The 23361-nt window shown below is 33.8% G+C and overlaps 1 protein-coding gene across 1 annotated transcript in view; it reads right to left on the bottom strand.

Annotated features, from left to right (window-relative positions):
- Nucleotides 1-23146, bottom strand: part of LOC124237135 (transmembrane protease serine 11F) — a 96659-nt gene extending 73513 nt beyond the window's left edge. Inside the window, exons 1-2 of the mRNA XM_046656473.1 lie at nucleotides 23001-23146; nucleotides 6584-6663 (exon numbers count right to left, since the gene is read on the bottom strand). Of these exons, the coding sequence (XP_046512429.1) occupies nucleotides 6584-6591 (8 nt within the window). The 5' untranslated portion in view covers nucleotides 6592-6663; nucleotides 23001-23146. The remainder of the gene's footprint in view (nucleotides 1-6583; nucleotides 6664-23000) is intronic.
- Between the last annotated feature and the right edge of the window lie 215 nt (nucleotides 23147-23361).

Genomic DNA, 23361 nt, shown 5'->3' with positions numbered 1-23361 from the left:
AGTAAACACTAAGTTCTTGCTGCTCTTGTTGGATCAGGGGATAAAGAACACAAGAGCAGTCCTAAGCAAGAAGCAGTTGCCCAAAAAAAGATGAGTCATGAAAAGCAAGGGATCTAAGTCTGTATTTTCCTCTAAAGAAGCCATATTTCTTGAGTTAAATTTACTGAAAATGTGAAAAGGTGAAGGTGTTTGTCTCAGATATTATATCTGATAATATCTCAAGTACCCAATCACAATATCCCACAAGTTAATAGGTTCTTAAAAGTGATATGATATATAAGCAATGAAGAAAATGAATTGATCTTTCCTCTACCTTACTAATAGCAGAAATGGCAGCCAATACCACCTAAAGCAAAAAAACTTTGAGATAGGAAATGAAAGTATAATCAGGGACTAGTAACCACCAAGGAGAAAGACGATTTATGGAAGGATGAGTGATAAGAGGGAGAGGAAGATAGGTAATAAGGTCATAATGGGGCAGGAAATGCCTCATTGACTTAGTAGTGAAGAGAGCTAAGATGATATCATTGGCATAGTTTCTAGGCAGTGTCTACGATAGTATGTCAAACCCAATCCTTAACAGATCTCCATAATTTGTTCAGGTCTACACATATGACTGAAACCATGAGTTCAGTGTGAAATTATGTATGAAAGTATCAGTAAGCTCAGTATGGGAGTAGCATAACTGACATGAGTTTTAATCTAGTTTTAAAATTTTTATTAAGAGAAAGCTGTAGATTCTTACTTTGTATAGTGTATCTTATTTGACACTGTCACATTGCACTAAAGGTCTCATGCATTTTAGGTTCTTCTCCTTGTTCAAGATTATTTGGCTGATTATGAAAAGAAGCAGTGCAGAGGATATACAAGAATCTGTCAATGAGTGTAAGGAGTGACACAAGACTTAAGGCAGTTATTTGACACCTTGTAGATCTAACGATTAGCCAGACTGTCTTCCCCTTTTTGCTTACAATAGTATCTAGACACACCCTACATTGTTTTGTTTCTATTTTTAGGAGTTAATTCTTGCTGACTTGCTCTATTTTATCTCACCTGTTTGGATGTATGTTAAAAATTCTTTGACATTCTAGTATCTAAGTTAGTATTTTTTAGATAGTATGAAGAATTTTTCAAACGTTTCCTTGGTAGTTTTTAAAATCATGTAATTTTAAAGTTGCATTAGTCATTCTATATATTATATTCTAGGATAAATAAAACAAGACCTGGAAGAGATTTGATAAGTTTCAACAGTATAAAATTTCTTGTATTCAGTCATTTTCAACCTACAAAAAAGGCAATTTCATATAGTTCCCACTAGTAGATCATGCTATTGTATATTTTCTATAGTTATATTTTAAATTAATTTATTTTTATTTGGTATAAAATACCTAAGATGTGAGCTGCTCTCTTCACCCAATGTTAATGTCATGTAAATTGCCTCAAAATAGCCTGTTTTCAAATTTTGAGCATTAATAAGCGATTAATCATAAAATCTTAAAAACTTTGCAAAATAATTTAAAGACGAGTCAATACATTTTAAATACTGACAGCTATAGGGAATCAGTTGAGAGTCAGAGTTTAGTCATATACACTATTGGGAGAAAATATAACGTATAGAATCCAAAACAGCAAATGCAAACATCTCCGATTTGTCTTTGAATTGGCTTTTGAACCTGAATTCTGAATATGAATGTTCCTGAAATGTTAAGGTTTGAAATGCTTCATAATAAGTAATAAAGCCATATAATGATTATACGATTCAAGAATATGAAAACTTCCTTACCATTTATCCCTGAATATCTACCCACCAACCTAACACACCCAACCCCACAGTATTTCAAACACACAACATCCTTTTTAAAGACTACTGCAAATAACTGCTTAAAGCAACACAAACTTACCTTCTTGTTCAAGATACTGGTTTCCATGCTGTCTTCCTACATTTGCTGAATAATATTAAGAGGTCCTATTTAGCTCTTCATAAGGCTTCTTTAAGCACAGTGGGAAACCTTTTCAGTATTTAATGTTTTCAAAATCCAGTTCACACACGACTAGAGGGACCCACAATTAAAGACACACAACTATGTACCAGGGGGATTTGGGGAGAAAAAGAAAAAGAAAAAAAAAAAGGTTGGCGACAGTTGTTAGCTTAGGTGCCAATCTTTAAAAAAAAAAAGCATTTAACAAATTTGGCTTTCATTTATCTACAGATAAAATTAGGCTGTCAAGTGCTATCTGTTTTTAAAAAAAAGCTGGCAGTTATCACTACCAGCATTATCATCAAATCCACTAATTATAAAATAAATGAAGTGAATTAGAAAAACTATTTGGAAAAAAGTACAAAAACTTTACCTCATGCTTATCGCATTTATAATCCACATCCATTTGTTTGTTTAGTTGCTTATCATGCCTCTTCCTTTAGATTGTAAATGCCATAAAAGTTGAGAATGTTTGTTTTATTCATATATGTATCTATGTGTGTATTTGTTTATATGCATGTGATATGTGTATGTATACACATGTCATACACAGTCATGCACCACATAACAAGATTTTGGTCAATGATGGACCACATATACAATGGTGGTCCCATAAGATGAGTACTGTGTAGCCTAGATGTGTAACAGACCATATCATCTAGGTTTCTGTAAGCATACTCTGTGATGTTCCTATAATGATGAAATCGCCTAATGATGCATTTCTTAGAACGTACCCCCATTGTTAAGCGACATGACTGTATATACGCACAACACATATTGTGCATATATACCCTGTATGTAGATGTGTACATATAGTATGTGTGTGTATAGTGTGCTACTAGTACACTATAAGCTAGAATAATAAGCATTTGTTGAATTAACAAATAAATGAAACTGTAAAATCTAGTCTATAAGCATTTATCTGATGCTTTCATCTCTTCTACAATAAATTCTCATCAGCACCACAACATAAGTTTACTTGGAATGAATTCTTTCCACTGTTCAGCTTTTTATTTACCTCCTGAATTACTGTATCTCACATATCTCATAGGCCTTCTTGAATAGATCTGTAATGAAAAATAAACTTGAAATTTTCATTTACGCTTAGCCTTTCCTCTTGTCTCAATATCTGTTGTTTGGTTTTATGCATGTTATCGTAAGTCAGCAGAGAAATGTTGAGAGTCTACAATGGGCCAGGGAATGTGTTCGGCACCGGGAACATACAGAGCTCTCTGCTTAACTGGGGAGAGTTAATTGTAAACAAATAATTAACCTTAGAGAGAAGTGCCAACAGAATTATATAAAATGTGTTATGTAATTTTGAATAGAAAGGCTGTGCTTCACGAATAATTAAGATATAAGATGTGAGGGTAGAAAAAAAATTTCACAGTTACTTTGATTAGAATCTTGAAGGAAGACTATGGGGTCTCGCTGAACATGAGAAGGAATGTTCACTGGAGGCAGAGGAAACAACATGTACATAGGTGGTCTCCCTGCTACTCTGTTCATTTAGTTCTGCAACTGCACCCAGAAGACAGCATAATCTCCAAACTACTCTGGTCCACCCAAATGGTTCTAAATTGTGAATGTTATCATTTCTTCCTCTTGCTTAAATTTTTACTCACTCTCATAATAAAGTTCAGGGATTTTAATCTGGTATGAAAGGCCGTTCATAGTCTGACTGATAACTTGGTTTCATCTGATAATTTCCAACATCTATTTGTGAGTGTGTCTCAAGTCTTACAACCTTTGCAAGGGCTGTGTTCTCTCAGTGCAAAGTACCTCCTTCCTTCTCTTCCCACTAATTCTTACTTGTTTTTTAAGACTAAACTCAATCATTATATATTCAGAGAAGCTTTTATGAGATTGACTGAGCACTCCCACAGCACCCTGTTTATTCTTCTTTTTTTACATTTGTCAGATTTCTGTCATCAGGGTGTGATTTATTGATTTGCCTCTTGCCACTAAGGTCTCTACTTGCCAGCAACTATATCTCTTATCTCTGCTTCACTTGTGGAGGGCACCAGATATGAGGACTAGTGGGAAAAAATCTACGACCTGGGGTAATGTAAATGTTTCTCTAGTGCCTTAAGAAAGTTAAAGTTCTCCATATGAACTAGCTGTTAACTCTTTTGAAATGACAGAATTTAAGTATTCAAAAAGACTTTAAGGCTATCTATAGAAGTATTTTAAAAAATATCTTTGACCATGACTCACAGTACGAAATGTTCTGCATCACAGCACGGTGCACACACATAATCACATACAGTCATGCGCCGCATAACAACTGACCGCAATATGGCTGGAACTGAGTGAAGGTGAGGTTGGAAAGATCAGAGAAGTAGTAGGGAAAGATTAGAGATGATTTTGTACGCCAAGATAAGACTTTGGATTTTATTCTAACTGTGCTGAAATGGTATTTTAAGGTTTGTGCAAGACAGCAACATAATCTGACGAATATTTCAATAAGATCACTCTGATTGTTGTATACAGAAGAGACTGAATGCGGTCAATTACGGAAACAGTGATTCCAGTTAGCAGATAATGCAGTACATATCTAGAACAATAGTTCCACAATATAATACTTACAGGTACTACCTGTGATACAGTAAAAATATAACAAAATTAGTATCAAATATTGTTTCATTATTATTGAATACAACAAAGAAAAAACCAAAATGAATAATACCAAAATAAGCCAAACAATAAGTCAAATAGCTCCATGCTTATTTACGAAAATAATTTCAAGTCTCATTAATAGTGACAACCCACTCCCCATTTATTTTAATGTAAACTAAAAAACATTTGACAGATAAAAGAAGAGAAGTCTTGAGAAGTGAGTAACCTGTTCAGACAAATGAGCACAAAGCTGGATCTGGAACACATTTAAATCTCATGCTAGCATTCTCCACGACACCACAATGAGAAAGACAGAACTTTTGCTAAGAAGCTTTGACACATCTAATTCATTCACTCTTTGAGACTAGATCCCTTGGACGAAATATCTTTACTAATTAATTCAATGAACCACTGCCTAACCTTATCTTATCTCCATGGCACAATCTATATTTTTAAAAATTATTTTATTCAGGTCATAGTGGCTTATAAATTGTGTAAATTTCAGGTGTACATTATTATACTTCAGTTTCTCTGTAGACTTTTCTTTACAAAATATCTGTGTTCAAAATAATACTGATCTGGAATCCAATTGGAAAGGATACTTAAAATGCTCAGAACTATACACTCTGGATCATAGCTGATGAGGCCTCAGTATAGAAATTTCATATGTGTTGACACTGTCAGAGTGGAAAAGTGTGTGAGTGGAAATGATGCCATAAGTTGGGAAGAGGGGAACCAGGCTGATAGAAAAGCTATACCGCAGAATTCTAGAAAAATGAGAATGATAGAACTTCAAGCTCTTTGATAATTCTTTAAAACTGAAATTGTTAGCATACCATATTTACATGAACGTTGGTTAAATATAAAAGTGAGTTTTTCCTACTGCACATTTTGTCTTATTCTTTCCTTATCTTGGTAAATACGAAATATCTTTTCTCATATTTAATAAGTGTATATAATATGCTATATCATGCTATCATGAAAGGATCCATGGGGAAAGCTTTATGCATGAAATGGACAGCTTTCCTCAGGCTCTTGCTGTTATTTGAGAGTAAAGTAGGGAAGGCAAGAACACTCATTTAAGTGTCAGAGCCTAAAGGCTTAAAGTATTTTATTTAATTGAAGACAAAATCAAATGACTGTATAATTATAATTATCACAAAATCATGACTAAGTTTGAAACATTACTCAGTGCAGAACATGTGGGAAATTGGTGTCTGTAGAGAGGTCAAGAACTTCTTTGAGAGGCAAGGTTAGACTAAGCAGGAGTTTGAATGAAATCACTTTCATCAAATATCAGTTATTCATTTCTGAGTCTGTAAAACAATAGCCTGAAATTACCTAAATATAAACATATATACAAATTTCCTTACCTTAAATTCATTAATTGATCAATTATTTTGGAGTTCAATTATGACAAATGTCACACAGAATCTACATTTTGTTAATTTAATAATCTTTTAGATATGAATATTTTAATTTTCATAATTTCATTCATATGATATATACAATAATCCCATTGCTACCATACTTTCTCTTATTTAGCATTAAAGAACTGAAAATTTTAATAGACTCTCCTTTTGCATTTACATTTCAAGTTTTCCCAGAATATACTTCAATGAGCAACATAAGACAAAAATTTATACCCAGCTATTGATCATACTGAAGAAATTAAATGAACTGTATTAAATATTTCATTCTTTGAAGCATAGGTTTTTCTAAATTTTAGATATAATATAGTTAATATATTACTGCATATCATTTCTATTATTTAGAAAGAAAGGACTACATTGGCCCCTTTTGTTTAAAAAAATTCTTACATTTAAAAACAACAAAATAAAACTTTAACACAAAATACAAGAACACACATGAAAAACTCTCATTTTTTAAAGCACTCTCCACCAGCCAATGTCTCTCCTGGATGTCTCAGGACTTGTAAACCTTTGTCCTCGTTGATAACTCACTGAGAAAAGCCGAGTACTTACGCGTACATCGTGGACCCAGGACTAGGGCAGGTTCTATTCAGTCACCATCTGATTTACATCAGCCAGGTAGAGCTGCAAGGCTGGAAAATAATGAGAATCACTTGCGACAAAAAGAAAACAAGTCTGACGGGTTTAGTGACTGAGGCTTGCAGCCTGCATATAACCTGATAAGAACATGATCAATTTTGCGCCAGCCGGTTCCACACGGTGAAGTAATTGTCAATGCCTTCACAAGGAAGCTCCAAGCAGTGGAGGCATACGACACACAGATGTTGATGACTCAGAAGGCCACACTTTTCTGGTTGGGGAGATATGATCAGCATTGAGGTGTGGCTCCAGTTTGTTTAAAGCAACAACAACAACAAAACATTAGAGAACATTGATGGCACTTCTTACTTCTTCATTAGAATAGCATGTCTCCTCTCTTTGAGGGACCCATGAAGTGTGATGGTGTGGAAAAGACCTGGGCTATGGACCAGGGTGCTTGTCTCTTCCACCATGGTGGTGTGACCAGGGGCAAGCTGCTTAGCTCATTGGGACTTATTTTTCTCATAAGTAAAATGGCAGGACTGTATTAGCTTTTTCTAATACTGTCCATTTTAGCTCTAAAGATAACAGACTTTATTGAAAGAATTTATTTACCCCAAAAAAGGCAAAAAATAAAGTTAAAAAAACACTCTCCTTTTCCCCTTTCTCATGATTAGGAATAGCTTAGCTCATCTCAGTGTATGTGAAGTCCCCATTATTTATAGTCACTTTAGATAATTGTATGTATCTACAGAGATTTTGGCCTGAATACATGAACTTCTAATGAAGATCGGTAAAGTTGCAGGATGGATATTACAAATTTAAGGGCTACTTTTAGAGGCTCAGAGCCAGGAGATATTAAAGAAAGAAAAGCCATAAACATGCATATTTGTTGTTCATGCAGAATACCTCTATCTAAAATACTATAAATACAATATGAATCTATATTATATTATAATTTTCGTTATAAAATGCTAAGGCGTTAATATAGAATATATTTGTCAAGACATTTTAAAAATGGAAAAACTGAGGCAGATTGTCATTTTGTATAGTCCTCAACAATATGACAAAAAGACAATATAATTTTGAGAAGAAATAAAAATTTCTGAATAAGTAGTTCACAAAACTTTTATAACAATTTAGCAAAAATAACTTTGCTCTTTGGGGATTCAATTTTTTCAAAAGAAAAAATTGTAAAAATCCAACAAATAATGTGCAAGAAAAATTATATTAATTTTAGTATATGCCTGTAACTCTTTATTATTATTTTCTATATAGTAGTACTTATGTTAGGGAATTAACGTTGTGCAAATATGCTTTTTAAATGGTTTTAATATTAACATTAAAATATATCTCATAACAAATTTTCTCATAATAATTATTTGTTAAAATTCATAAAAATATTCTCAGCTCTTTGTATTAGTAAATAATAATATAGTAGAAAATAAACTCTGTGGCTTAAGTGGAGAAAATTATTCTACACAAGAAGCATGTCCAGGTAAGTACAAGAACCAGCTTTGAGGGTTCCAGAATAAGACACATGGTATCTAAGTATTTCTTCCCTTAGTTAAGAAAATCAGCATTTTCATGTTAAATCATAGAATTGGGAGGAAATATTAAGAGATACAGGAATATTTAAACAGTCAAAGATTGTATTAGAAGCTATCTTATTTTTAGAAGCTCAAAAATAGAGATTCATCTGTCTGCCTCAGGACGTTTCTTAATAAGCCATTCTCTCAAATTATCTTCTGTTTGGTTTTGAAGGTTCTGTTTTTTCTTTTCCCCCTTCTTCTGCTTTCAGTGAATATGTAAAAATAAATAACTCATTTCTATTCTCTGAGGTAATGTCTTTATGATGATGGGATTGTCGTACATCAGGCTCCTAGGTGAGATGCCTGGGTTCAGTTTCTGGTGCTGTCATTAACTACACTGTGAACCTGGGAACGTTCTTAACATTTCTACTTGTTTCTCCCTCTGTAAAATGAGAATAACACTTGTACCTAGTTTAAATGAGATGATAAACGTAAAGGGCTAAAAATAGTGTCCAGCCCATAATGAAGCCCTCGAAAATCATAGATACTTTATTCTCTATCAATTTTTTTTTTCTAGGATTGGCACTATATTGCTAATTGTTTTCAATAAATTTCAAAAGTGGTATTTTCCAAACTCTCCTGTCTATATGGCTCTCTTTTCAGCAACATATTATCTTGAGTTCTTTGCTTTAATTGTAATAAAGACATTGATGTATTAAGTTCTAATGGTAGAATATGAAGATTTTTAAACAAATGTTCTTTATAAGGCTGAATAACTCTACCAGCTAATTCTGAGGGTTGGCAGACATTAGCAATTTTTACTGTAGAAGTGAAATTTTACTACAAGTGAATTTTATTTCATTGGCTTTCAACACCCTCAGCAGACATTGCCACATGTGGGCAGGCACCATAGTGGTTTCTACTGCTGCACTGTTGATTGATTGATCATCAAAGACAATGAGTGTACAATGGAAAATATCAATGGGGAAAAGTCAACACCAGGACATCAAAGGGAAAGGTAAGATAGTCCCAAATTTATCATGTTTCTTCAGTGTCTAAATCAAAAGAAAGCAATAGAAAAAGATAACTTTTGAATAGACTCTATAAAAGGATTGTGTACATTTCCCTATAATTGCAGATTTTATTACAAATTAACTATATTTTATGAGCTTAATAAATAAATGAGTCATCAGCAAAGAAATAATTTAACCTTGTACTTATTAATGGTCTAAGGTTTGAGGGTTGGACTTAAGTTTTACCTTGTACTCATAAGGCAATCAGTGTACTACCTTTCCACTGAAGAAAGATGGTAAGGGTACTTAGTGAAGGATCTCACCCTCCCAAGAGTGAGTACTCAAAGGGTGATAACAGCGAAGGAAGGAGCCACCCTCAAAGGAGATGAGCTACATGGATAAGAATGGATATATCATTAGCCTAAGGAAAAGGAAACCAAACTGAATGAACTTCCTCTAATACGTTATAGAATTAATAGCTATTGTTTGTTCAGAAAACTAAGGCAACAAAAACTGGGAACACTCACCGTTAAGATCAATTCATCTCCATGGATTATTTCCATGTGCTCATTAAATTATGAAACTGAGGAGACCAAAGCATAGTATATTTGTATTTTTTTTTAATCTTAAAGTATAGATCTTGGAGTTGTTCAAGCCAGTGTTCAAGCCAATAATTTTTTTCTTAGATCCTAATTGTTCCCTTTGGAAAACTTTTATTTTTTAGAAAAATATATATTTCACATATAAGAGAAAGAGATCACATTTAAATTATGAATATAAATAGCTTAATTACTTGATTATAACCATCTTCAAAGTTGTAGACATATTCAATTATGTCGTTCAAATATAAAATACTAAAATAATGTCCCTGCTGATAAATATCTGTAACGGTGGCGAAAACAATTTGTCAGTTTTGAGCAGTACAGTCAGGCTTCAGGAATCTACTAATGCGGCACTCTTTGGATGGTCACCTCCTGGTTTTGGAAGTTTCTATTTTCCAATGACGTAATAGCAGAATCAAGTAAACATCAAAGATGAAGAAATATCAATTTTTTATATTGATCCTAGAAATTTTCAAATCCACAAAATTTTACCAAATTTCAGCTTTCATTCTTCATAATAAAGCATTCTCTATATTTAAAATACTGCTACTTAAGTTATTTTACAAGAAATTATAAAATATATTTCTGCATTCTTATGTGTAGAATTCACTTTTTTATACTTTGTGATCCATCTATCATCTACCTAAATGTTGCAAACAGCAGATATGCAAGTGGTCATATTGAAGCCAATTGACTAATATCAGTAGCACTGAGAATCTGTTTCTTTCATTCTTTGAGTGATCTTATCAGAAAATATTTTATCTATAAAATTGTTTAATTCTTGGAAAAAAATTAGTAGGTTCCATTGTATAGAATTCTACATCAACTTCAAGTCAAATTTTTGGAAATTCGTTTGTTATACTTTCAGTATATCTACAGTTGACAGATTATCTTAATGATACTTTCAACTCTGGTTCTTTACGAAGAATAGGTCTTATAGATAATTGGCTTACTGACATCTGTGTTAACTTTTTTCAGATGGTTGAGGAAGTCTAAGAATGTATGTTCCTGGAGTTGTATGGCATAGTCTGTATCTGTTGATTGACTAACACTTGTCATCTTAAAAAAAAGCCCAAAAAAACAAACTTGAGTCTGATCTCCAACTTGAAAAGCAGCTTGAATGCTAAATGGTAGGGTAGTCTGTAAGGTAGGTGGGTAGGTAGGTAGATAGATCTATAGAAAACCAGATAGATAAAGATAGATAATTTCAGGGTTTGGACTAAGTCCAGGGTCCATGTATATGTTTCAGTTGTATTTACTGAAATTTCTAAAAAATTTGTTTCTATGTTTGTGTGTGCATTTTTCTAAGAAAAAGTTTATCATTTTCATCAGATTCACCATAGGTTCTATGAAATAAGACACACTAAGGGACAAATTAAAATAGCAAAAACTTCTTAATACTAAAGTTTCTTCCACCAAAAGAACCTGTCCTAAAAAATTGTCCTCTGGGCATAGTGATAGCATCAAAACCAAATGGCAAAATCACAGATGGTCGATCATATTATTCCAAAGAGTGATATAAGGGAGGGTTTCTCTTTGCCTTTATGGAAAGAGTGTATGTGTTTCTCCATCATCAGAAAGATTTGATAATTAACGCCCTGGATCATTGGAATGGCCAATGTACAAGGAATGGCCATACTCCTGAATAGCAACAAAAATAAACCCTCATACTGAAAAGCTTTCTGGATAGTATGTTTGACATCATCATGCAAAAGTATGAAAGGCATAGCTCATGACTGTGGGTGACATTGCATTTCTTATACATTGATTTCCTTACATCAAACTGATGAACTGGGAACTCCACATCTAGGTTTTGCTTCATTTCCTAAGAAGATGTATCTAATTGTCCAGGAATATTCTTCCTCAAGAACTTATGCATTTCCTGAACTAAAGGAGTCATCGTTGCCTTTCATTCTCCTTGTTGGTGTTTATTCTGCCTTAGGGCCGTGGTATGTTTTCAAGTCATTTTCTACCTGTGCACCATTAATTGTCACAAGGTTATCTGGCAGCTTGCTGGGCCATAAGTAGAAGTTTCATTCTGAGCATTGCCAAAATGCTTTTGCCTGATTGAATCTGCTTCTTTCCTGGAGAGAGGTGTTTTTAACCTTTATTAGTAGCACAATGCTATTGACTTGGTCATCTACGATAGTTTCTTACTTAAGAACACGATGAGGTTACTAGTTGGAAATGGAGCAGCTGAAATCATTTCATCTAGGGAAGTAGGAAAGTCAGCAAAGGTGTGGGATGAACCATAGGAAATAATCACAAGAATCCTATAGCACTGATCCAGTACATCCTAAGATTTCTTCACCAGACATGTGAACTGACACAATCTTTTATAGGCACATAGCTAGATTACTTTTTAGAATAGACAGAGTTAACTGTTGAGAAAGAAAATCTGTAAGAATGCCAGAAATGTGCAAAAAATAAAAAAATCCTTTGTCCTTCTATAATCTCCTTTCTAGGATGAGGGGTGGAAAGAAACATGATCAGGAAGTTAGGGGCCTTGGTGACAGAACTGACTGGCACCTCATAGTTATGTATCTACACAATGTGGATAACATCTCTAGATCTCATAGATAGAAGGAAGGATGAATGAGGAGAGAGAGAGAGAGAATTTCAGAGTTTGGACTAGATCCAGGCTCCACGTATATGTTTCACTTGGATTTACTGAAATTACCATAAAATTTGTATGTATGTGTGTGCATTTTTCTAAGGAAAGGTTTATTGTTTCCATGAGATTCACCATAGGTTCTATGACATAAGACACATTAAGAACTATTGAAACAGATGATCTTTGAGGTCCTATTGATTGATCATACCCTATTAATGTATGTGTTGGAGCCAATCCAGCACTAATCTAATGCTCTGAAAGTTCTTATTTGCTTGACAGTTTGTTCTTCTCTGGAAGGCTCAGGAGAAAGTGCATAGGAAAGGTGATGTGGAAAAAAGTTGTTTCCAAGTTTTCAGGAGAGTCTTGATAATGCATATACCTTTGTACTATGTTTTCTTTCTTTCTTCCTTCTTTTCTTTTCTCTTTCTTTCCTTTTTCTTTCTTTCTATACATGCAATTGTACTATCTTGTGTGGATAAAAATTAATGTTCTAAATGCTAGATTAAAAAGCAAGAGGAGGAGAATCAGGAAGAGAAGAGAGAAGAGAAAAAGGAGAAGACAGAGAAGGAGAAGCAGAAAAAGAAAGACAAGCAAGAGAAGGAAGAACAGGGCTAAAAGGAAAGGAAAAGCAAGAGAAGAAGAAAAAGTCCTGTTTAGACTACAACAGATACATTCTCTTGGTCGCATATTTAAGTTTTCACAAGATCCTTAATGAGGAGACTGTGAAAATTTATGTTAAGATTTTATCATATATCTTACATGGTTGTACTTTTTAATCTTTAAATTATGGAATAGTTATATCTGTATAGTTCTTATTCCAAAATATGTGCTCATCCAAATAATCAAACCTTTTTATCATCTTTAGAAATTCTCAAATTAAGAATTCTTTTAGAAATTAGACTCAAACTTTCATTTATTCATGCATACAGTCCTTAAACAATATTTATTAAGCACTTACTATGTGCCAAACAATGTGCTAATTTCTGAGCACACTGTAGCAAACAAGGTTAATTTTTGTTTGTAAAGACTTTGCAATTGAACAAGAAGACAAATGTGAAGCAAATACTCAGAGTAAAGCATGCTGTGATAGCTAAAGTACAGGGTGCTACAGGAAGATTCCTGACTACTACAATGAAGATTCCAGGACTCAAAGAAGCCAAATGAACATTTTCTGTCAGCAAATCTTCACATACAGTTTTATTTCATTCTTTATTTGAATTAGTTTAATTTAAGTATTACTGACCTTGCATTTCATATCGTTCCTAGTGGGATAGTCTTTAATCTCTGTAAAAGCCTTGTGAGACAGATATGAATATGAATCTGTAGGATCATATCTAGTTTATTCACTTTCATAATTTGTCAGACTAATTCCTAGTCTCAGTTTAATGATTAGGAAGGAAGGATGGGAGAGAAGTATGAAGGAATTTTTATCCAATGCTTTGTTTTATAAATTAGGTACAAAAAGAGCTGAAGGATTCACAAGAGGTTCTGGAAACAGAAGTCCAGTTTTCAAGTGTCAAACCGTATTTATGGCTTCACATTATGTGTTGTTCCCCCAACATTCTTTCAGCTCATGATTATTTAACTTACTTTTAGGTATTACAGTTCCTTAGACTCAAGAGTTTCAGTAAGTATTGATAACTGTGATAATTAAAATTTATCGCTTTATTTCAAATTTTAGCTCTCTGATATCTAAGATAAAACAGGTTTGATTTCAATTTTTTTCCCCTAAAATCTTATGTTGGGGGGAGGGGAGGTGTCACAATGAAATTTCATGTTTTTGCTAGCAATTTTCACTCCATACAGAGAATAAATTTAGAAAGATATGGTGATCAGGTTAAGAAATATTTTGATCCTTTCACTCTTCAATAAATAATATGAATTAAGAAATTTCTCCTAAATTGAATATTTGCAGTTGAATTTCGCAAAATAGGTATACAACTGTGTCATTTACTTCCAGAATTGTTGGTTTTTTCAAATGTGGATTAAATGTGTTCCAATATTTTCCAAGTGGTGTGTATAAGGACACCATGGTGTCTCATTCACATTTTCCTGTTATTTGTTTCTTGGGTAACTTCTCCAAAAGTTTGCTGTGTAACTTTAACTAATAACTTATATTAAGTGTTTAGATGACCTTATCTCACCCACTCATAAACTAATAGACTTTAGTGGAATGCTATAATTTTCATGGGAAGTGTAGTTTCAAATTATATTAAGAAAATTTTCTGAGTCTAAGTTTAGTCTAGGGCTATTAAGGCAATATTGGAAGTAAAACTTGGGAGAGTAACTGGGATATTCTCAAAATTGAATTTTACTCAATTTTTTTCTTATTTAAAAGAACATTTCTATGGAAGGATGTGGTCTGAGACATTCAATCTGGGAACGAAGGCAGAATTAGGGAAATACTTATCTCTATTATCATTTATTGAGTGAAATCATCAATATCATGTTGATATTTAGAGAGCTCAGTTTTCACAGTTTGATATGCCAAGATTCATTGCCCTAAGCTGTGTAGATTTCAGAAGGCAACGTGATTGGTCCTGATAACACTTCTTGACATAGTTCTGTTGATTGTGTTTAAAATAACATCTAGGAAATAATTCCAGCGCTCAGAAATTTCAAAGAATTTCTCCCAAAAGCAAGCTTTGATTTGCCAATTTATGTTCAATTATTGACATTTAGAGTGTATGTAGATTAGTCTGTTTCAATGTCTTCAAAGAGACGGTCTCACATTCCATGAGTGGGATGAGGCACAAGGTCATCAGCAGAGATGTGGGGGAAAACTACAGAACTTATTGTACACATTTTGCTAAATCTAAAGAATATTAAGAAAGAGGCAAAGCATTACTATTGTTTAATGCTTTGATTAAATTGGAATCTTCATTCAGCCTTGGATGTTAGGTCATATGTCACATATGGCATCCTAAATACCTTGAGGAAAGACTAGGGATTCAATTGACAGTGACACTTGACATTTGTTAGATTGCTTTCATCATATTTTGATGTATTGCAATTTATATTTATTTGTTTAAGTGAGTTATTTATGAATAAAATTATCTGGTGTTAGCTAAACTCTCCTCACAAAATGGGAAAGGTTGAGTACAAATAATAAGCAAACAAACAGAAGTTTGACCTATTTGGAAGTATTCACTCTTTCAGTGAAGCATGGCAGAAAGTCCAAGCTTTTGCTTCTAACACTTTTAAATAATAAAATATGTCCAGCCTCCTTCTAAAATATAATTAAACATTAAAGATATGACTAACGTCTCCTTGGATTAATACCCACTCTAACAGTCTCTTCTTTCTCCCCATACCACTCAAAGTTAACCACTGCCATCATTTTGGTGTAACACTCCCAAATGAGAAAGCATGAAGTATGAATATGCTCTACTAACATTTCCCAGTGTACACCTTTTTAAAAACTGTTAGGTGTTTCTCATTTGGAATCAAGCAGACTGAGATATTCCCTTCTTTATCAAATGATATTGGATCTGAGTAATGCAGATCTAATCTACTTTACATTCTTCAGTATTAGCTATATCTCAGGATCTTTGACTGAAAGATAAAATATGTCAAACTGATCAGCACACCATAAGCTCCTAGACAGGAGTTAATCCAAAAGACTATTTTGTGACACAAATACTAAATAAGCATTTATCTTTTCATGGCTTTTAAATTGAAGGAAGTCCTTTAAAACCTCAAGTAGGGCATTCCGATACTAGATCCCCTGGATTTTTTTTTCAAAACAAATTTCTCTTTCGTGAATTAATCCATTCTCATGACTTTGTAGGAACTCCTTTATTAAGAAAACTCCTAAATCTGTATCCCCACTTTACTCCCTCACTGAAGTTGTAGTCCTGTAGATGTCTACTAAGTTTTTGTTTCATTATCTTACCATGACTGCATTCAATCATATATTTAAAAAATATTTTCTTGACCACATACTATGTGCCAGGCACTGTGCCTATTACATTGTAAAGGCTAAAATGGTAAATATGACACCACCCTTCTCTCAGAGAATTTTACAGTCTAGTCAAGTATCTCAAACTCAACAAATCTTTGTGCATCTAAGCTTCTCTGTTTTTGTCAGTGGCACCACCCAACGTCACAACCACCTACACTCAAAATTTGAAAAGTATCTTTGACTCAGTCTTCAATTTCATTTTCTTTTTCCAGTCAATGATTTTGATAATTAGTCTTTCAAATTGTTTCTTTGGTCCATATGTTCCTTCCTCTTCCTAGCCTAGCTTAAACTATTATAACAGCTTTCTATCTAAACTCCGTGACTCTTGTTCTTTTCTCCTTCTAATTCACCTTCATGTTCATTAAAGACTAATTGTCCATAAACATTGCTTTCATCATGTGACTATAAAAAAACTTTTAATGGCTCCCTATTTTCTACGTCATCAAGAATATGCTCAGTGAAATTCAAAATCCCCTAAGAATCAAATTCATCCCAACTTTATTTCCCATGCTACACAGCATCATGAACTTAAATATAATTAAGCTTTCTCAGGCTTAAAATATCTTATATTTATTCTGACTTTGTAATTTGTTTACTATTATCACATCTTCCTTCCCATCAGAGTGTTCTCTCTATTCTTTTCTCTCATTTAAATATGACACCTTGTAAAAGTCCAACCCAATTACCACCTCCTTAATGAAATCTCTGACAGTTTAAGATAGCAGTTTAAAGTGCAGTTCGTGGGTACAGACTGCTTTGATTCAAATTCTTGTTCTGCCACTGACTTTGTGACTTTAGTTAAGTCACTTAATTTCCCTGTGCCTCATTTTCTTCCTCTGTAAAAGAAAGATGAAAATACCATCTATCTTTTAGAAGAGTTATGAGTAGTAATGAAATAATGAATGTAGATGGCTTGGAACAGTAACAAGAGTAATCGCTCAATAAACATTACATGATCATCATCAATAGTTTAGTAGTAGTGATATATTATTCTGGAACTCTTATCCTCTATTAGACTTCTCTAGCACTTATAATCTGTGACACATAATTTAGCCCTTAATGATGTGCAGTTTTGTGTTATTTGCTGTTGTCTTATGTATTCTAGTTTCATCTCTTCTGTCACATTGAAAATCCTAAGGACCAAAAACTGGATCTTTTGCTTCTGAGACGTCTTCTAGTGTCTGATATAGATCCCCGGTAGGTGGCCAATTAACACTCACTGGCTGATTTGTCTTATTCCATTCCAAACTATAATTCACTTTTACCTTTCACATAACTTCTGGAAGTTGGAACTGTGATTCTTTCCCTCTTTTTTACATTGATCTTGGAAGTAAAAAAAAAATTTCTATGTATAAAAATTGTATTGTTAGCTTTCCAGAACTCTTTAAGAACTCTTCACCTTCCTTAGCTACTAAGAAGGAATCTTATAATGAATTATACTTAAGAGAAAAGTGGGATACCCATTCCCTCTCAATACTTTCCTTCAGTTTTTGGTGGCTGATTTAGGTTTTGCAGTGGCTTATATCTGATTCATAAGTGGCTTATAATCTTTACTGATAACTGGATAAAAGAGACTGACTCTAGTATGGAATAACTGGGAACTTCATTGCTGCTCTAAAGCAATGGCGCACCAAGGTGGAGTGATGGGTTGTAGAAACCGTCTATTCTGCATGCAGGAAATGAGGGTGCATTGTCTGTAAAGAATTTTAAAACAAAAGAAAACTGACTAAAGTTGGTGTGGTTATTATTGTCACCATGCATCAGCAATTCTAAACAACATCATTGATAAACTATTCCTCCCCACTGGGAGTGGACTACTCCCACTAATGCTCCACTCCCGCCCTACCTCCTACATCATGCTCTAAACTTATCCTTGTGAGCATTAGATTTTTCCTGGTCAATACTGGGGAGTCTGAGAAATTTTAGTGAAGCTTATTTTCATCCAAAATTTTTACTAAGTCGCACAGTAAAAATACATTTTATATCACAGCACAGTACACACATAGATACATATATATATTTCATAAAACAGTCATCTTTACTACTAGTGGGTAATGACACTGCTTTTGAAAAGTCTTTCTCTAATTTGCTTCTTAGTTGTCGAAATTAGAACTACCAAGAAACTGTTCTAGAATGAGTTTAGTTCCCTTGGGGTCCTGTGAACTACATATAATTCAAAGTTGGAGCTAAACTAGACTTCTGATATTGAGGGGTGAGAATAGAAATTGATTTATTTTCATTGGCCTCTACTCTTCTAGGCATAGACAACAGAGATAACAGTACATGAAAGCCAATGTCCAGGGCGAGGGGTGAGTATCACCAAAAGATTCCCCACCCTTGCTCTTTGGAGTTTCTATTCCCAAGTATGGCCCTGACCTGAGTACCTTCTTTTAATTTCCCCCCAACCCTACTCCCCATCTAAAAACATGCTTATTATTTTCATTAAACTCTGGTCAATTTCTAATTCTATTCCAAATTCACATAACAATGAAGTTCAATAATCTCCATCCCTTCTTAAACCATGTGTTTGTTTCATTCATCTCCAGTGAGTGTACTAATTCCTTCGCTATCTCTCTATCTATGCATGATTCAAGTATTTCTCGCTGGAGGAGTTCCTTTATGCCTGTAGTTCATGAATGAAGCCTGTCGTGGTGCAATGTTGACTGGTCAGGATTTCCTCATGAAAGCTATAGTTAGATGCCTGATTAACAGCCAGTCGAGAAGTTTATGCTTAATGACGCATCTCAAATATTAAAAATTATTCTGTCTTATCTACCCTTTGGTTTAGGATAGAGACAAGTTGTAAATAGGGATTTAATCATCATTATACAATTTCCAGAAATTTATTATAAATCACTAAAATTTTATCAAGTATACTTAGTAAAGATTTAAAAGAGGATGATTTATTTTTAGTTCTACTTGAATAACCATTCAGTTATTTTGTATCAAGTGAGAAGATGACAAACCTGTTTCAATACAGATTGCAGGGGCTGGGTATAGATTAATATGCATACTTTTTCTACTAGCTAGTATTAACGTAGGTTATCATTTCCTCTGAGCCATGGTTTTTCTCATTATTAAAATGAGGGATTTAAATATTATTTGACAATTTTCTGTATGGTCACGATAATATGATATGGCAGGAAATTGTAAAAGGACATTTGTCTACTAACTATAAAGGCTGGTAGGTAAAAATACTATGTCTACATAGAAAATCCAAGCTAATTAAGAGGGAAACTACTAAACTCATTAAAGATTTCAAAATGATTTGATTCAAAAAGTAAATATACCAAACTTAACTTTATCAATATTAGCCAACTGTTAATAATAATAAAATCATTTTTTCAACAAAAGAAAAAGTTATACAATACAACTAGTAATAACCTTAAGAAACGTGCAAGACTTATGTAGAGAAAACTATATATATTTTAAAGAGAAGAAAAATATTGCAAAGATATGCGCAGAAATATTACAAAAGGAAGAGGCACATTTATACGAGGCTAAGATGATTTTTATATGTGAAACCTGGCAACATACAATTATTGAATAAATGTGATATGTTTTTAAATGTGAAAATTCATTTTAGGTTTGAGGGTGGGGAAGGGGAGGAGCAGAGAAGAGAAAAACGACAATGGGCAGAAAACAGTTAAAAAAATGAAAGAAAGCAAGTGAGAGAAGGAACTTAGGAAATTCTGAGGATTAGAGTGTTCAAATGTTCCTTTAGGTATAAACTTCATAATATCCTCAGATCATGACTTTTCAAATGCTTTTTATCTCTAATTTCTCAGAGACTCCGGTTTAGCAATATTACCCAAATAATCACAATATTTCCCCCATTTTTTCTTTTATAAAACAGATACAGTACCAGCAACTAGGACAGTACTATTTGGAAAATTAAAGTTCCAAATTTCATTTTCAGCATCGAATCTTCCCACCTCTGAGTTCATGCCTCAAAACATTAACTTAGTAAAGTTGGTCCCTCCTAGTGGACTGAGGGAGTGCGTGAAAGTGTCAGAGATCCCCGGCTTAGGACTGTGGAACTGCTGTAACATTGCAATTCAACATTTCACAGTCAAGATCAAGGATTTCACATCTCAGAAAGTGGAGGTCTGGAGAAAATAAACAGCAGTATAGTGAAAAGAATATTCAACTGGGAAACCAGACTCCAATTCCAGAATTAGACACATACTAACCTTGTATGTTTTTTTTTTTTATGTTGTTCAATCTGCCTTCTTTTTTTTTTTTTTAGTTTATTTTTTTATTGAGTTAATGATAGGTTACAATCTTGTGTGATTTCAGTTGTACCTTACTAACCTTGTATGTTATCTACTCCTTTCTGGGCCTCTATTTCCATTTCTGCTAAAAGAAAGTTTAGACTACAACATCTCTGAGGTCTTTTTCTATTCTAACATAATTATACTTCCGTGATTTTAATCATGTGATCTATGACACACCTAAGACTATTTGTAGTAGGGTCAAACAAAGTTCTGATCATCAGAATATATATATACTGTTAGAGATACTCAGTGTGATTGTGGAAATGATTGTGTTAAATGCCTGCAGCTGGGAGATGAATGTTAATTAAAACAAAATAAAACAAAAAATACCACCTAGAGCACTAGCATTATGCTTTTTAAAGCTTCTGATCTGCACAATCATTAGATGCATAATCACCATGTTAAGTATGTGATGGACTGAGTCACTGAATGAAAAAAGAACATAACATTTTTCTTATGGGCTTATATATTTTTAAAATCTAGTTTCAAGGCTAATAAACCCCCTACATTCTCCCTTGCAGAGAATTAAACCAGAAGTACTCAGACATTTTGGTCTCATGACAACTTCATACCCTTAAAAATTATTGAGGACCCTAAACAGCTATGGATTACATGGGCCTTCTATAGTAAGAACTATAAAGTATTTATTAATTTAAAATAGAAATGATAAATGATTTAAAAAATAACATTTTTATTTTTTAAAAATTGTATTTTCAAAACATTTTGAATCCTATTTTGCGTCTATCTATCTGCTTTTGAGTTCACTGTATTGCAATGTGTTGTTTTCATTGAAGTGTTTCAGGAAAATTCTGTCTCACACAGAGATGTAGTTGGAAAGAAGGAGGACTATTTTGATAGCCTTTTCAAATAATTGTAGATATTTGATTCTACACCAAAACAGGAAAACTGGTAGATTTTAGAAGTTAATTGCTGCAGTGTAGAATGTGAAACCATATCAATGAAATTTTTTTGTTTTTTTTGTTTTTTTGTTTTTTTTGGAGGAAGATTAGCCCTCAGCTAACTACTGCCAGTCCTCCTCTTTTTGCTGAGGAAGCCTGGCTCTGAGCTAACATCCGTGCCCATCTTCCTCTAGTTTATACGTGGGACGCCTACCACACCATGGCTGCCAAGCAGTGCCATGTCCGCACCCGGGATCCGAACCAGCGAACCCCGGGCCGCCGAGAAGCGGAACGTGCGAACTTAACCGCTGCGCCACCGGGCTGGCCCCTTATCAATGAAATTTTTGTACTTCATTATGTAAAACATCCATCAGCCTCTGTCACACTTTGAGGGCATCTTTTCATGTGTATGAGTCTGTAATGTCACGCATCGGCTAATTACAAAGTATTGGTTCACTTAGTTCACATAGTCATGCAGATGTCCCTAGTGTTGACACGTTTCATTACACAGAATCAAAAAGCCATATTCCGTAATATCAGCACCAACCTCACTATAAAACTCTTTAAGTATTGGGAAGCTGTCAAATTTACAGGAGATTATACAAGTTTTTCAAAATTCTAATTTTTACTTGAAAGGTTGAATTTTATCACAAACAAAAAACTATTGGTTGTTTTCTTTGAAGTGACAGGCTCACTTCATTAATTTTTAATAAATTGTCTGCCAAAAAACTAAGTCTAAATAACCATAACTTGTCTATCAGTTGCTCTTTCAAGTAAAAATGGTGCTATACATTAAATAGTCGCTATTTCAACTCAGATGTCCAAGAACTTTCCTCAAGACAACCAGTGTACTTCAGTATGCAGCCAAGGTGTTTATGCATTCTTTTCATATTGTCACCTAGCATATTTGGAAAGATCTGTACTCAATGGTCAAGATTTAATGAAATTAACGATTTTTACTGCTTCATCAAGAACACTCTTAAGTAAAACTGGATTTCTTTTTTTCTGGAGTGCTTGAAAGTAAAAAATATAACGACTCCTGGTGCAGTTTGGTGCCACTGCCATGATTCACACTAAGGTGCCAGCAGTTTTAACCATCACTGCTTCTGCTTCATTGGTTCAAATGTCCACACACTGAAACCACAAATGGGGTCAGCAGCCCGTGAGAGTCTCAGGGAGCCCCAGGAATCCATGATACACAATTTGAGAAGCAATGAATTAAACTTTTCAAACAAATGCCATTATAAATCTCTGAAGACATTTTTAAATTGACTGGAAGTATATTTCTAAGCAATAAATTGAAATGCCTAATTGTTCACCTTAAGGTCCAAGTAGAGAAAATAAAATTTGAACAGAACAGATTTAAAATGTAAGCACAAGAAGTAGATTAAAAAAATATCATGCCACAGGAAACTATAACGGGGCATAAAGAGAAAAACAAATGAATTTAAGAATATTCATTAATCCTTTTAACCATTGTTTTCCATACCTTATAGCTTATAGTCTTGAAGTAGTTCCATCATTAGATAGCATCTACTTTGTCTGGTAGCCGTTGGAAATGGTCCTAGAATGAAACTGGAATCTTTCCTCCGAGATCCAAAATAGATGAAAGGCAATGCATAGTCAACCTCCTTCTCCCAGGACTTAACACTTTAAATCTGAGGCAGGCATGAGCCACGGTTTCAAAAGGGTTCTTGCCAATCTGAAGCTAGTCACGTGCCATATTTCTTTAGCCAATCATAGGGCCATGCTAAAAACAACAGCTTGTCAACTGAAGCATTTCCTAAGACACCTATTATCACCATTATCATTATCCCTGGCTCTTTTCCAGAGAGCTCTGAGGACATCCC

This window comes from Equus quagga, chromosome 3 (genome assembly GCF_021613505.1).
Source record: "Equus quagga isolate Etosha38 chromosome 3, UCLA_HA_Equagga_1.0, whole genome shotgun sequence".
Taxonomy (NCBI): Eukaryota; Metazoa; Chordata; class Mammalia; order Perissodactyla; family Equidae; genus Equus; species Equus quagga.
This window is presented reverse-complemented; position numbering and strand designations above follow the sequence as displayed.